Raw genomic sequence first — 14,522 nt, forward strand, 5'->3', positions numbered from 1 at the left:
GTGGTTTCTACGGCAGATTAGAAAGTAAGTACTATAATACATTTTAAGTTCTCTATTGTTACTAATATAATGGCGTTTACCAAAACAAAGATAATGACCGACCAGGTGTAAGCTTATCGGACACACTTGGACAATAAACAAGGAATGCATCCGAACGGCGGCGGCGGTATTATCTTTCATGTGGTATTTGTCACAAGAGTTCAAGATGTGATTCATCCCATCCCCCCTATTAGAGATGTATTTTGGAGTAACATGGAAAATATTATTTAGTCACGATTTATTCGTTGGCGACTTTATACTCCTCCTGTGCTGTTTAGTGATTTCGTATTTTGTGACCATGGCTATGGATTACCGGAATTTGAACCCGCCTAACCTGACCGACTGTGCTATGAACTGGACCCCGAACCTGCTTCATTCGAATGACCTGGCTACGAATTCTGGAACCCTGAACTCACCTTTGTTGAATTTCATCTAAATCGGGAAACGGTTCTAATTTAACTTCCAAGATTTGCCCCAAAAAACAACAACAAAAAACACGGCAAGTTAAATAGAATCAGACTAAGCTAAGTTGGCAGCGATTTTGATAGCACAGGCTGAGTACCTAAGTGTAATTTAAATGTCATACTTATATGAAATTATGACGTTTAAATTAACACTTGCACAGGCTGGGCTATAAAATTTGCTACCAACTTAGCTTGGTCAGACATTAAACGCTTGTAGAAAGTAAAAATATTCACTCCTACAAACTGCAATAATTAGTTTCTTTTTTGATAGGCACAGAAAATCGGTGGTTAGTAAAAATGTTGCATAATGCTGTCCAACTGGCCGGCTTCATAAGCGGCGATTTATTTACCGTTCGCGCCAGGCTCGAGACCCATAAGCTGAGTCATGCGTTTTAGCTAAAAACGATTTGTATGGTGGCCTGGCGTATTGTGTACGCTCGGCGGTTCGTGGCCATGAATGGGTTAATATTATGTAGATACAATTTTTGTAATTTACAATTAATTTATTATAGGTATTTTTCCCATAATTTCTAACGAAATGGTTTTCATATATGAACGTTTTTAGTAATAACTAGATAAAACTGTCAAGTAGACAAGATAGACAAAGTCATGACAAGAATGTGACAAGACTACAGTGTTGCCAGATCGTACCTTTTAGTACGGTTTTACGTACTATTTTTTGAACTTGCGTACCTTTTTTGTACGCAGCGTACATCGTACTAAAACCGTACCTTTTGATGTACAATTGTTTATCAACTTTTTTTTTCGTTATATTGGTTCAGGATGGTTTGTTCAGGGCAAAATATCTAATCTGACAACAATAGCCACCATAAAAAAGTACCATGTACTATATAAAATACACGTTTCTTTAGTTGCAGTCGGCAGTTGTGTCTTTCTTACCTGTGCTTTGCTAATAGTAATAGTAATATCGTTTATTGCAAACCATGGTACAATAGAATAGATGTTACAATGGAAAAAGATGACATGGCACCCTGATAGGTTATTGGCAATTATCCATAAAACTACATTAAATAATTTATGTGTAATATTATTCATATTGCTTTGAGATTGCTTCTAATGCAGTTGCTCGAGGAATAAATAAAACGCTAAAAGATTTTAAAAAAATGATAAAGAATTTGTTCTCGGGCTGTCAGGTACCTAAATCCTACTTTTATTATTAAAAAGGGAAGTTACATAATTATTGTTACTTATCTGCCAACTTGTTTATCTTACCAATCTTATTCAAATGCATTTCTTTTTATTAATTAATTTATATACTTATGTACATTTTGCATATCCAGTAGAAAGTTACTTATACTTGGTCAAGCTGATCTTGTCAGTAGAAAAAGGCGGCAAATTTGAAAAATGTAGGCGCGAATGGATATCGTCTCATAGAAAATTTGAATTGCGCGCCTTTTTTTACTGACAAGATTTGCTTGACCAGCTATAGTCATCTGAGTGTATTTCGTTTTATTTGGCATTATTATCCAGATTACAAAACTCAGGTAGTCAAAATTCAGCCAGCCATTTATAGCCGATCAAACAACTTAGTCAGTATAAAATGGCGCGAAATTTAAGTTTTCTATTGGATCATAACCCTTCGCACCATTTTTTTTTAGATTTGCCGCTTTTTTCAACTGACGGAAATGGCTTGACAATTTTTTTTTTCATGTACCTATATCAATGCAAACAAAATTGGTTAACTATGACGTGTACACTACACTTATAGTTGGTCAAACCAATTTGTCAGACAGTAACAATCAGGAAAACTATACTCATCCACCCACCATACCCCCCACCTACATAGAAATATTGTTTCTGTAAGAAAATTTTACTAATAAAAAAACCGTACCTTTTTTATCAAAATCGTACCTTTTTTGACGTACGACTGTACATACGCTGGAAGCGCTCTGGCAACACTGCAAGACTAAGAAAATAATTCCTTTTGACATTTCAAAGTAAAGGGACACGCGAACGTAGGCAAGATTTCGCCAACGTTCGCTCTCTTTTACCAGGTATACGCTTTTTTACAAGTCCCAAGTTAAATTTTATACGTAGTACTTACGTTATCCTTAATTGCCTTTTAATACTACAGTGTGCAATTTATAAAAACTGCAAACACCAAACACAAGTTGAGGTTATGTATGAAATTCTGCCACATATGAGACGAAATTGTTGAATTGTTAATTACAGCTGGTTTAAAAAGTGTTTTTTGATAGTTAATTTTCGTTGACAGTTATGTCTCGAAATAAACAACATGAGGAGACGGACAAGCTCACGCGTATCGCAATTGTGAACGCCGATCGCTGCAAGCCAAAGCGATGCAGGCAGGAGTGCAAGAAGAGTTGTCCGGTGGTGCGAATGGGCAAGCTCTGCATCGAGGTGACGCCCAACGACAAGATCGCCACCATTTCGGAGGAACTCTGCATCGGTTGTGGTATTTGTGTCAAGGTAAGACCTTTCAAGCTGTAATTGTCATTACATGTTTTTTATGCTAATCAATTCCATTTCTATCCAGGATCAAAAGCTGTTTAGAGACCTACCTTGGTTATAACCTAGGTAGAAAAGTCACAAACACTGTGCCATGTTTTGGTATAGTTTTAACATCAACACATTACAATCTGTTGCAAATATTCGAAATATTAGTACTACCACGTTCAACAATATGGCATGTCTTAATGCAGTGTTTCCGTACCAGGTTGAAATATTCCAATTAGACCACAATAGGTACTTGTATTGTAGGCACATATACCAGATTTCTATTTATTTTAATGCATCTACTATTCTACTGGAAGTACAAACATTTGTGTTTTGATGGTGGCTTCCTATCAAACACAAGAAGACTTCATTGCAATCCTAATTTATTTGAGTAAGATGAATATTTTATACAATTTGTCCACAGAAATGCCCATTTGATGCAATTACCATCATCAACATCCCGTCAAACCTGGAAAAGCATACAACCCATCGCTACTCCAAGAACTCATTCAAACTTCATCGCCTGCCCATCCCGCGGCCTGGTGAAGTTCTTGGGCTTGTTGGCCAGAACGGTATTGGCAAGTCTACTGCCCTGAAGATCCTTGCTGGGAAACAGAAGCCCAATCTGGGCCGCTATTCTGTAAGATGTAATTTAGACAGATATATATATAGGCATGATTAATGTAACTTTATTGTCTAATTAGAGACGACAATTTGTAATTAAATTAACTCATCATTTATTCAAAGCAAGATTGTAAACAGTCATTGTATCTTAAAGCTCCTATTTTTTTATACATATACTTTAGGTGATAATGTGTTGATTATTAACATAGGATGCTCGAAATGTCTACTCTAAAAGTTTGTACAAGAGTTAAACATTTTGGTATTTCTCTATCTAATATATCTTATTTGATCATTAAATGTATTATGTAAGTAACCTGACGAGATCTCTAATTTCAATTAACTTGTCTTTAGGATCCCCCGGACTGGCAAGAGATCCTCTCCCACTTCCGCGGCTCCGAGCTGCAGAATTACTTCACCAAGATCCTGGAGGATGACCTGAAGGCCCTGATCAAGCCTCAGTATGTGGACCAGATCCCCAAGGCTGTGAAAGGAACAGTTGGACAACTGTTGGATAGGAAAAATGATACAAACAATATAGATCAAATTTGCAAGATGCTTGGTGAGTTGTATTTTATTTGTTTGTGTGTATCTCCTTATTTATTCAATTTAATAGAAGCAATAGTGTAGTTGGAATGTAAATAACATATTGTACTCTGTAATAACAACAATTTAAGTACAAAATTATACAAAGGTGAATAGTTGTCTATGTGCACCTAGATATTATATCCTTTGTTTGAGCACGTTTTTATCAACTTACGAAACACTATTTATTAATTTAAGTATGTACACATACATAGATATAGGTATTTGATAACTTATAAAATTGATAATGCAATATTATTATTACATAGTAATATTTTTTATAGCAAAAAGTGTCTACTTAAGTCAAGTCTTATCCAGTAGTGAATTTCGACAGTCTACAGATTTGTAATTAGTTCTCATTTGGCTCAATTCCAATGCCCAATCTATTGTTCTGCTCAAAGGACATGACACATTTATATTGTTAAGACATGTGGTAACTAAAATGAACATAGTTGATTATTTTTGTCACAGTGGTGGTATTTTTACATAAGTACCTTATAGTATAGTCAAAATATGTACTTTCAATGTCTAGTCCTGGGTGTTACTTGTTACTTGCGGGAAGACAAACCATGAAAGGTTTATGAATGATTTGAATGAATCAATATTTAAGAGGATGGTGTTTTGCGGAACTTATGTACGATGTATCTTTTGATATTTACCAGTCGCTTTTCGGTAAAGGAAAACATCGTGAGAAAACCAAACAAATACGGCCTAGCAGGCAGCAGGCCAGCTAGGCAATAAGCCGGGACTACGCCAAGAAGATCATTATTTATTAGTTTTAATGGTTTTTCCAGCAAGAACAACATTTTTAATTGCTTATTCTTAGATCTCTCCCACATCCGCGGCCGGGAGATCGCCGCGCTGTCCGGCGGGGAGCTGCAGCGCTTCGCCATTGCCATGGTGTGCATCCAGAACGGGGACATCTTCATGTTCGACGAGCCGTCTTCCTACCTGGACGTCAAGCAGCGACTCAACGCTGCCCGCACGATTCGCTCGCTCATCCATCCTGATAAGTAAGGATTATTTGCCTTTTCTCACTTAAGAACGTCATAAAAAAAAATATTTGTAAGATCGTGATACCCATATCCAGTAGACTAGCTGGCCTATGACAAACATGTGTAGAACGAGTAAAGAAAAAATAAAATTGCAGCATGCAACCATATCCTCATGGAATCTAATATATGAAGCCATGTGACCCATGTCATGTTCTTCGCCATGTTGCTTGGTGTGTAGGCCGTCCTAAGTCCTAACCGTTGACTGTTTTTTACAACGCTTGCTAAAATAAATTTTAAATGCCAGAAAATAACCTATGTTATCCTAGTTATATTTAGTTTTTATAATTAAGTTTGTATTAAATAAACTATTAAAGTGTATGTGTTTCTTTTGTACAGGTTCATCATCGTGGTGGAGCATGACTTGTCAGTACTGGACTACCTGTCTGACTTTATTTGCTGTCTGTATGGCGTGCCCGGTGCTTATGGTGTTGTGACTATGCCTTTCTCTGTACGAGAAGGTTTGTTTCTAATACTAACTGATTTCAATTTGAATATAACAACACTTAATATAAATAATTATCGTTTAAAACTTTAAATAAGTACAGTAACCATCAAATACATTAAACTAAAATGCTGACCAAGGTGGCTAGCTCATGTTCAGATATTTATCAGCATAATTAAGGGAATGGACGCATTATGAAATCCATTCATAAAGTGGCCATGCTTTTGCGGCTTATTACTAGCGGTGTAACTGTATACTACCTGGCCATTAATTTTATTTTAGTTCGTATAAGAAAACCCCATAAAAAAAAAAAATAATAAGTACCGTTTTTCAGGTATCAATATATTCCTTGATGGGTTTGTGCCCACTGAAAACATGAGATTTAGAACTGAATCCTTGGTCTTCAAGGTTGCCGAGTCCGCAACTGAAGAAGAGGTCAGTATTTTGTTATACTCAATTCTTGCGAGGTTTTATAATCATTACTCATTTAAATAGATTTTTCTTCTGTTGTGAATGAAATGAACTGAATGAATAAGTATACATTGCACATACATATATTATAGGTAAAATAGATGCCTATTGTTGTCAGTCATCTCTAGAAGGAGTATTTCTAGAGATGCCTGACAATAATACAAACTTATATGTAGAGAATGATCTGACTTCTGGGGAGCCGACTTCTTGAATAAACCTAGAGCTCGTTTAGCACAGTTAATAGTTGCCGTAAAGTTAAAGAGATGTCTGCTGGTAGAGAAGCTTTTGCGAAATTGGCTCCTGTAATACATAATACCAATGATATTATATAACCATAGATAGGTTATACTCATACTTGAGGAGTACAAAAAATACTTCCATATTTATTTCTGTGCCTACGAAGAAATCTGTTATTTTTGATTAATTTTCTCATTCCATCCAACTTAGTCACACTCGTTGTTAAACATAAGGTCGTCTCTTTCTCTTTCGGTGTGCGGGAGCTCTTTAGCACGTGCACATTATCGCTTGTCCAGCCGCGTCTAAAGGCAACTTGTCCAATTTGTCACAAGTTAAGCGCTTCAATTTTGGAACGCCTATAACCTATCTTGAGTTATAAATCATTGCATAATACACATAAATTTTATGTTTTTAGATAAAAAGAATGAACCACTATGAGTACCCGGAAATGTCGAAAAAAATGGGAGATTTCTATCTTCGCGTGAAACCCGGCGAGTTCTCAGACTCGGAGATTTTAGTTTTGCTCGGAGAGAACGGAACCGGAAAGACGACATTTATCAGAATGTTGGCTGGCAACTTGGAACCTGAAGAAGGTATGTAACACAGAGTACAGTACAGACTCTGCACAGACTGCACAGGGCTATAACCGCGAAAATCGAAGTTCGCAAATTGTGGGCATTTTTCTGTCACTCTAACTACGCCTTGGAGTAAAAGAGAAAGATCCCCGCAATTTGCGTAATTTGGTTTTCGCGGTAGCCCCTCAGTACCTACATACTTCGTTGTAGACAGTTGTCACATTCAATTCCAATTTAAAACTATAGTCTGTCAAGCTGGATATGTCAGTAGCAATGTAAAGCAAACTAAAGTATGGTATGTGTTGCTAACCCGCGATTTTTCAAATTTGCCGCATTTTTCTACTGACAAGATTTGCTTGACCAAGTTATATATTGTGTTTGTTTTTACCTATGACGGAAATAAGAGAGAGATTTATTTCGGGTAATGGCTTATCCACTTTTGAGTTCTTATATGTTTTCCGAGCAAAGCTCGGTCTCCCAGATATTAATGCTAAAACGCAGTACACATCAACGTTTCTCTGTAAATGCTTTGTAGAATCGGCCAAAAACTGCAGTTAAGCAAGTCGAGTTGGTCAATAGGGAATATTACGCGAAAGTCTGCGTAGGGCGCGCCACTCCCACAATAAGTGACTCCCACTTTAAGTGGTATCCAAACGGGACTGATCAAATCGGTCGATTTGGTCAGGAAAATAATTGGCCAATTTGCATTCCATAGATAATTACTATCAAAATTGGCATTTATGTGTCCGCACCACGGATTTAGAGTTAATAAACTGGATCGAGTACATTGACCAAAAAGTGTGTCAACATGAGAAGTCAAACTAGAGCCCTGCATCTCGTTCTAATTAGGGTGACCATAAGACATCTGTATGTGGGATATTAGGATAACATGAAATATATCAGTAGGGTGTGTCATTTTCTAAATAAAGTGAAATTTTAAGTAGTCGGATTTTTTCTTTCATTTGTAGTCGGCCTCTTTAGGGAGCGTTCAAGTATTACGTAACGAATTTGGGGGGAGGGGGGGTCTTGTAAAACGTTACGAGGCGTTACAGGGGCGGGAGGGGGGGGTTTGAACTTGAACTACGCGTTACGTAACATTGTTTTTTAACCTTTCAGAACTTTTCGCCACTTTACGGTAAGTACTTTACGCCACATAATTGTGGCCTTTAGGTAAAAAAATGGTCACTTGGTGGTTACGTAACGTTTTACTAGGGGGGAGGGGGGGTACCGAAAAACGTTACGGCGCGTTACATGGGGGGGAGGTGTCCAAAAATTGCGTTACATAATACTTGAACGCTCCCTTAGCACTCACTCATGGTATGTTCATAAAGGTAGGCTTCCCTTTTGTCCACTTCAGCTTTTTTTAAGTGTAAGCGTCATTGAAGATCTGTTTAGCAAATATGACGTTTTTTTTAAAGTTGGTGCCTTTTTTCTATTGACGGAAATGTGTCCTACCTATAAAGAATCGATTGCATATATATGAACAGTTTGACACACCTTTTCCGTAACAAAATATTATGTATAAATGAGAGTCTGTAATGTTTAAGGAGTTAAGCACTTTGGTTTTTAATTTTGGCAATTGAAGGGATGTTTACAAAAACAACATAACTGACTACACTGGTTGACACCTGAAACGATTAACATGTTCTTAAAAAAAATGACAACCGCTCTAAGCAGTTATGTTGTTTTTGTAAACATCCCTTCAATTAGGTATTCTATAACAAATCTTAAATTAAACATGCCGAAATAAAGACATACCTATTAAGTTAAACTTACTTTTACATTACCTACGTTAATAATAAGAATTCTGTGAGACCGATTCACAACGTGCCGACATCATAGTCACCCTAATGAGTTTGACAATGTTGTCTTGTATTTTTATAGTAAAATGTAATCATTGTGGCTTTCTTGTGAAACAATATTCCACAATTAGCAATTATTTCACTCCAACAACCTTTAACACAACATTTCTTCACAATTTTTAAGAAATTTCGCATTCACGTGTTTTGAAGAAATGTCATCAAATTGGGGATACCAATTAATATTTAAAGTTACTACAAATCCTACCATACTAAAATTTAGGTTTTTTTTGCTGTGTATGCGCTTGGTTTAATCAGTTAATAATATTGGCATCATAATTACTTACAAATTACTTAAAATATATCAGAACTGTAATCTGAATATAGCACTAAAATTGTATAAGAAGGTAATTAAATTCAGTAGTTTAATGATATAATTTCTACCACAGTGGTATCTTTTTAACATTGGCAACATGTGCGAGTGAGACACAGGGCTCCGGTTTTTCTATCTCAAGTGGACCGTTTTCTCTAGTCTGGTACGAACAACTTTCTGTCTCGGTGATAAGGTTCAAATGAGTATGGCAAAAAAAGTGACAACTCGCTCCAGTTTAAAAAATATAACTTCATGGTCCGCACCTGCTGATTCGATCGGAGAATTTCATCAGATTGGCGAAAAATTGTCTCGTCTGGATACCACTTAAGGGTCTACCGCAAATGAGAGAATCGAAATTTTGTTATCTAACCCCTCTGTCAGTCTTGCATATTCGAGCGATAAAGAGGCAGATAGCTGAGTTTTGTAAACAAACCGCCTTCATGTATCAATGTCATATTTGATTGCCTGTGAAATGAAAACTATAGAAGGTAGGATCCTATAGAAGTGGTATACGCGTGCCTCCGTGAGGGACAAAACATACGCAATGCGACAATATGATTGGTCGAATTTATTTGTTGCCCACCATAATCCATACTAATTTACGGTGGGGAATAAAAAAAATGTGAGACTGTGACAAGGACAAACAATAATAGCGCTTTCGCTGCTACTCCTACTGAAAGATTCATAAGACTATCCCGTTCGGTCATTTCCCCCCACCCCTCATGCCCGATCCAGTTGTGAAAACTTATCAAAAAACCGTTTAAGGTACAGTCATGTATAAGTTACTCTATGGTATACTTAAGTCACTAGTGCTGCACTCTGGCGGCAATACATTGCAGTAATACTCCCTATTATTAGAGTTGGTCAAACCATTTTGGCAGTAAATAAGAACAAAAAAAAACTATACTTATCCTTTTCTTTTGGGTGCTAGACTGCTAGTACTAGTGTAAGACAAAGATAGTCTGATTCTCTCTGTCTATGTTTGAAATGAGACAGTCCTTTGACAAACTATACTTCGTTTTTTTAGCATTAGAAATTTGGTAAACAATCTTGATGTGTCTTTTAATTGAAAAATACATTTTAAAAATAAGTTACGGCAAATATGTAACAATTATGAATCTAATACGATCTTTTATAGTCTTCTGCTTTCATAAGTAATATAACTGGTCAACCAAATCTTGTCAGTAAAAAAAGGCGCGTAATTCAAATTTTCTATGAGACAATATCCCTTCGCGCCTACATTTTTCAAATTTGCCGCCTTTTTCTACTGTCAAGATCTGGTTGACCAAGTATAGTTATTGATTTTTAAAAAGTGTTTTTCAATTAAAAGACGTCAAAATCACTTACCTTCTTTCAAGTTCTTTCTAATGCTAAAAAAAACGAATTATAGCTGGTCAACCAAATCTTGACAGTAAAAAAGGCGCGAAATTCAAATTTTCTATGGGACGATATCCCTTTGCGCCTACTATTTTCAAATTTGCCGCCTTTTTCTACTGTCAAGATCTGGTTGACCAAGTATATATATATAAAAATGTATCTTGATTGAACGCGCCTGATATCGATTTTTTTACACATGTGGCAACACTAACGTTCAAATGTCACTTTTGTGAAAGTTGTCAATCGGTTTTCGCTTCATTGTGAAAAATGAATTTTATAGAATTCTAAAGAAAACGGTGTTATAATCTCCATTGTTTATTTAAATAAATGTAGCGTTACGTGTATTACGATATTTTTCGATGACAGATCACAAAGGTTTTGCTTACGTGTTGAGGTTATAAGTGTGTTATCGAAATATAACTAAATGTATTGTTAAAAATTGGTATGGCTAGAACTGAACTATTTGATCTCTATTTTCATCCTGTGTTCCAAAAATGTTTACGACACGCGGAGTCTTCATTATCCACTGATGGTAATGTGCATTAGAGTTATTTGCATACAAGTTCAATACAGTTAAATGCCCTGCAACGGAATGCGTACGTTTGATAGTGCTAAAATACTAATATTCGTAGACTGCTAACTATTTAAACGCAGCACGGGTGCCGTAAAGACTTACTCATATTTGACGAGATTATTGTGTTACTGTTTCAATTTATCAATTGTAATACCTTAATATAACCAGTTAAACATGTTTATATACAATTTACAAGGATTATTATGTCAATATATTTATATTGACGGAAGGACTGTACTTTAGCTAATGTGGAATTTATGGCACATTATTTTTATAAATTGCACTTGTTCCCACCAAATATTATGGTGTAAAAACACATGGATTTGAAGAAAAATCGTATTATTTATAATTTTGTATCTAGGTAAACGAATGGTCTTCCTATTAATTCACTAAAAAACAACAACTATTATGTAAAGTAACTTATGTTTAAAATGTAGTTGATATAATAGTATATTATTTCCTCAGGTGCGGGCACCCTGCCGCAGTTGCACATTAGTTATAAACCACAGAAGATATCTCCCAAGTCACAGGGCTTAGTCCGAAGCTTGCTGCATGATAAAATTAGAGATGCATACATTCATCCTCAGGTAAGTTTCATGCCAGCTGGTAGCTCCACTCCATGGATTTGGCAAGAATCTGGATATTAAGACCCCATCTTATTATAAAACATTTATATAATTGATTAATGCAAGGATTACACTAATGTTTTTTATTGCTTTGAAGAATTCCGTTTTCTATAGTTCGTTTTTTTAAGCATTAGGAAGAACTTGAAAGAAGGTAAGCGATTTTGACATGTCTTTTAATTGAAAAACACTTTTTAAAAATCAATAACTATTACTTATGAAAGCAGAAGACTATAAAAGATCGTATTAGATTCATAATTGTTACATATTTACCGTAACATATTTTTAAAATGTGTTTTTCAATTAAAAGACACATCAAGATTGTTTACCTTATTTCTAATGCTAAAAAAAACGAAGTATAATTGTTAAAAATTAATAACATAAGTGTGTGATGTGTAAAAGCAGCTCTGTAGCCCAATTAATATTTGAATTTTGTTCTTATTCCAGTTTATCACGGATGTGATGAAGCCAATGAAGATTGAGGAGATCATGGACCAGGAGGTGCAGAACCTGTCGGGAGGTGAATTGCAGCGAGTGGCGCTGGTTCTGTGTTTGGGCAAACCCGCCGATGTGTACCTCATTGACGAGCCCTCTGCTTACCTTGACTCTGAACAGCGTCTGGTTGCAGCTAAAGTTATTAAAAGGTAAGCAGATTTATTTGGTACTCATGTTTACAATCAGTTCAATGCAGAGATTCTTTATTGTTCACTAGAGGAGTAAACATTGTAAAATAATCATATGAACAACTTGAAACTAAAGTTAACAAGGGCCATTTCACGAAGAAATTAATAATAACCACACATTTATAGATAATATATCAGAGCTACTGGGTAATGGCATATCTTTTTTAAATCCTTGGCAAAACTTAATAAATACATGGAGAAAATTGGTCCTGCTTCAGATACCTAACTCTTTTATATCTCAGTTTTCCCTTGTTTATGGGACTGTTGGATGTTTTATGAAGTGCTTTGTGTACTTAAGTAACCAACTCCCTTACACATTTGAACTATAACATAAGATAATATTTATTCATTTAAAACGTATGCTAACTTGATTGATACGATGGTAATTATCCCATTTATGCTTAAATACTAGTTCATTCATAGATTCAACTTAAAATAAGTAAAGGTCATGTTAAGAACTTTAATACAGGACAAATGTGTATTTTCTGTCGCTAATGGAAATTTAGTAACTATACAGTAGGTACCCATATTACGTTCCCGCAGGTTCATCCTCCACGCGAAGCGGACAGGCTTCGTGGTGGAGCACGACTTCATCATGGCGACGTACCTGGCGGACCGCGTGATCGTGTTCGAGGGCACGCCCTCCTCGGACGCGACGGCGCACGCGCCGCAGTCGCTGCTCAACGGCATGAACAAGTTCCTCGAGCTGCTGGGCATCACGTTCAGGAGGGACCCTAACAACTTCAGACCTAGGATCAATAAACATTCTTCTGTGAAGGTGAGTTCAATACATAAGGATTGTCATGCTACTCCATAGAGTAGAAGTTATCCACCTTGATATGGAGACAGCTGTGAACTGTGCACACATGACAGCTGTCAAAGTTAGCACTCCAAAAGCCCGCATAACCAACAATCGCTAAGACTTGGCCAGATGGCAATGATGGCATTGCCTTCGAAAGTTATATACTTAGGACATAATATATAATGTTGCTCATATCACTGGAATCAAACAAGAAACAAGTGTAATAGGTAAATTTCGCGTTTTCCGATTGTTCGTACATATCTCCATATTTTTAAAACAATTGCAAATCAATGGTTTTTTGACCTGAATTTGTCTGTGTATTTTTTGGCAACTGCAGCATTCCGGTCGTGCTAATAAAATAGACAACTCTATAAATAAATTGCCTTTGTTCTGCAGTCATGTCAACATAAATAGAACGCAATAATTATGACAACACCTAAAATATAGTTATGAGTTAAAATCACTGCAGGTCCTGCAGACTGTTTTTTTAACTCCTACCATAGAGAAAAAAATACATAGAGTGCTCACTCCATACATCAGTTTTAGTACCAAAAAGACTATTAGCATCTACCATCGAGTAGCGGAACTATCAGTACTGCTACATCTATTGTCAAGTAGCAGTACTGATAATTCCGTTACTCGATGCTAGATGTAGACACTGAAATTAATAGTCTGAACTGATGTATGGAGTGAGCACTCTTTTGTCTTACTATATTTCTCTATGCTCCTATATGGAAAGCAGGTCGGTGTCGTCGGTGATATACTTATGCGTAGGTATAAATGTTTTCCCTTTTGTTTCAGGACATGGAACAGAAACGGGCAGGCCAATACTTCTTCCTGGAGGACTAGACCGCGGAACCACCACGATATTTATAATCTTCGCCGGAACTGTATCTGTCACAACCGTGATGGCCCGCCATCCGTGTATTTCCATTATATTACTGTAATAAAAAATCAGTTTTATACAACAACATTTGTAATTATTATTTATTTTTAAACCTATTACGAAACATAAATGCTTGCAGCACTTGTATTTTACACGAAATTATAACTCGCCAAATGGAGAATAGAAATGCAGAAGAGGTTTCTTATCAATAAGCATGTTTTGGTGCCAATGTGGATGCGGTTTTTTCTTATTTCAAAGCAGGTTTTCAAATGATTGTGCTTAGTTCATGTTTTTTCAAAATCGGTACCTACATCCGTTAATTTGGGTTGGGGTTTTTTTTTAATTTTCAATTAATATGTCTAAATAAAAACAACAATCCAAAAACTCTATCTAAATAAAACAAAGAAATATATTATGACATTTAACCTGAACAGCAAC

At 36.1% G+C, this 14,522-nt stretch overlaps 1 protein-coding gene and 1 long non-coding RNA gene across 2 annotated transcripts; one reads left to right on the forward strand and one right to left on the reverse strand.

The window, feature by feature from the left end:
* LOC134662493 (uncharacterized) lies at positions 1-976 on the reverse strand. Its single transcript, XR_010098075.1, has 2 exons — positions 748-976; positions 1-381 (listed from the first exon to the last, which is right to left on the reverse strand). It is a non-coding gene; the product is annotated as an uncharacterized LOC134662493 (long non-coding RNA).
* Positions 977-2,433: 1,457 nt separating this feature from the next.
* On the forward strand, positions 2,434-14,167 carry LOC134662402 (protein Pixie). The gene is made up of 12 exons (XM_063518620.1): positions 2,434-2,518; positions 2,740-2,954; positions 3,406-3,621; positions 3,957-4,164; positions 5,014-5,200; positions 5,579-5,700; positions 6,019-6,119; positions 6,808-6,985; positions 11,556-11,677; positions 12,161-12,357; positions 12,940-13,174; positions 14,000-14,167. The coding sequence occupies exons 2-12, from the start codon at positions 2,742-2,744 to the stop codon at positions 14,045-14,047; spliced, it is 1,827 nt and encodes a 608-aa protein (XP_063374690.1). The 5' UTR covers positions 2,434-2,518; positions 2,740-2,741; the 3' UTR covers positions 14,048-14,167.
* The last annotated feature ends 355 nt before the right edge of the window (positions 14,168-14,522 follow it).

The sequence above is a fragment of the Cydia amplana genome, chromosome 1 (assembly GCF_948474715.1).
Source record: "Cydia amplana chromosome 1, ilCydAmpl1.1, whole genome shotgun sequence".
In the NCBI taxonomy this organism is placed as follows: Eukaryota; Metazoa; Arthropoda; class Insecta; order Lepidoptera; family Tortricidae; genus Cydia; species Cydia amplana.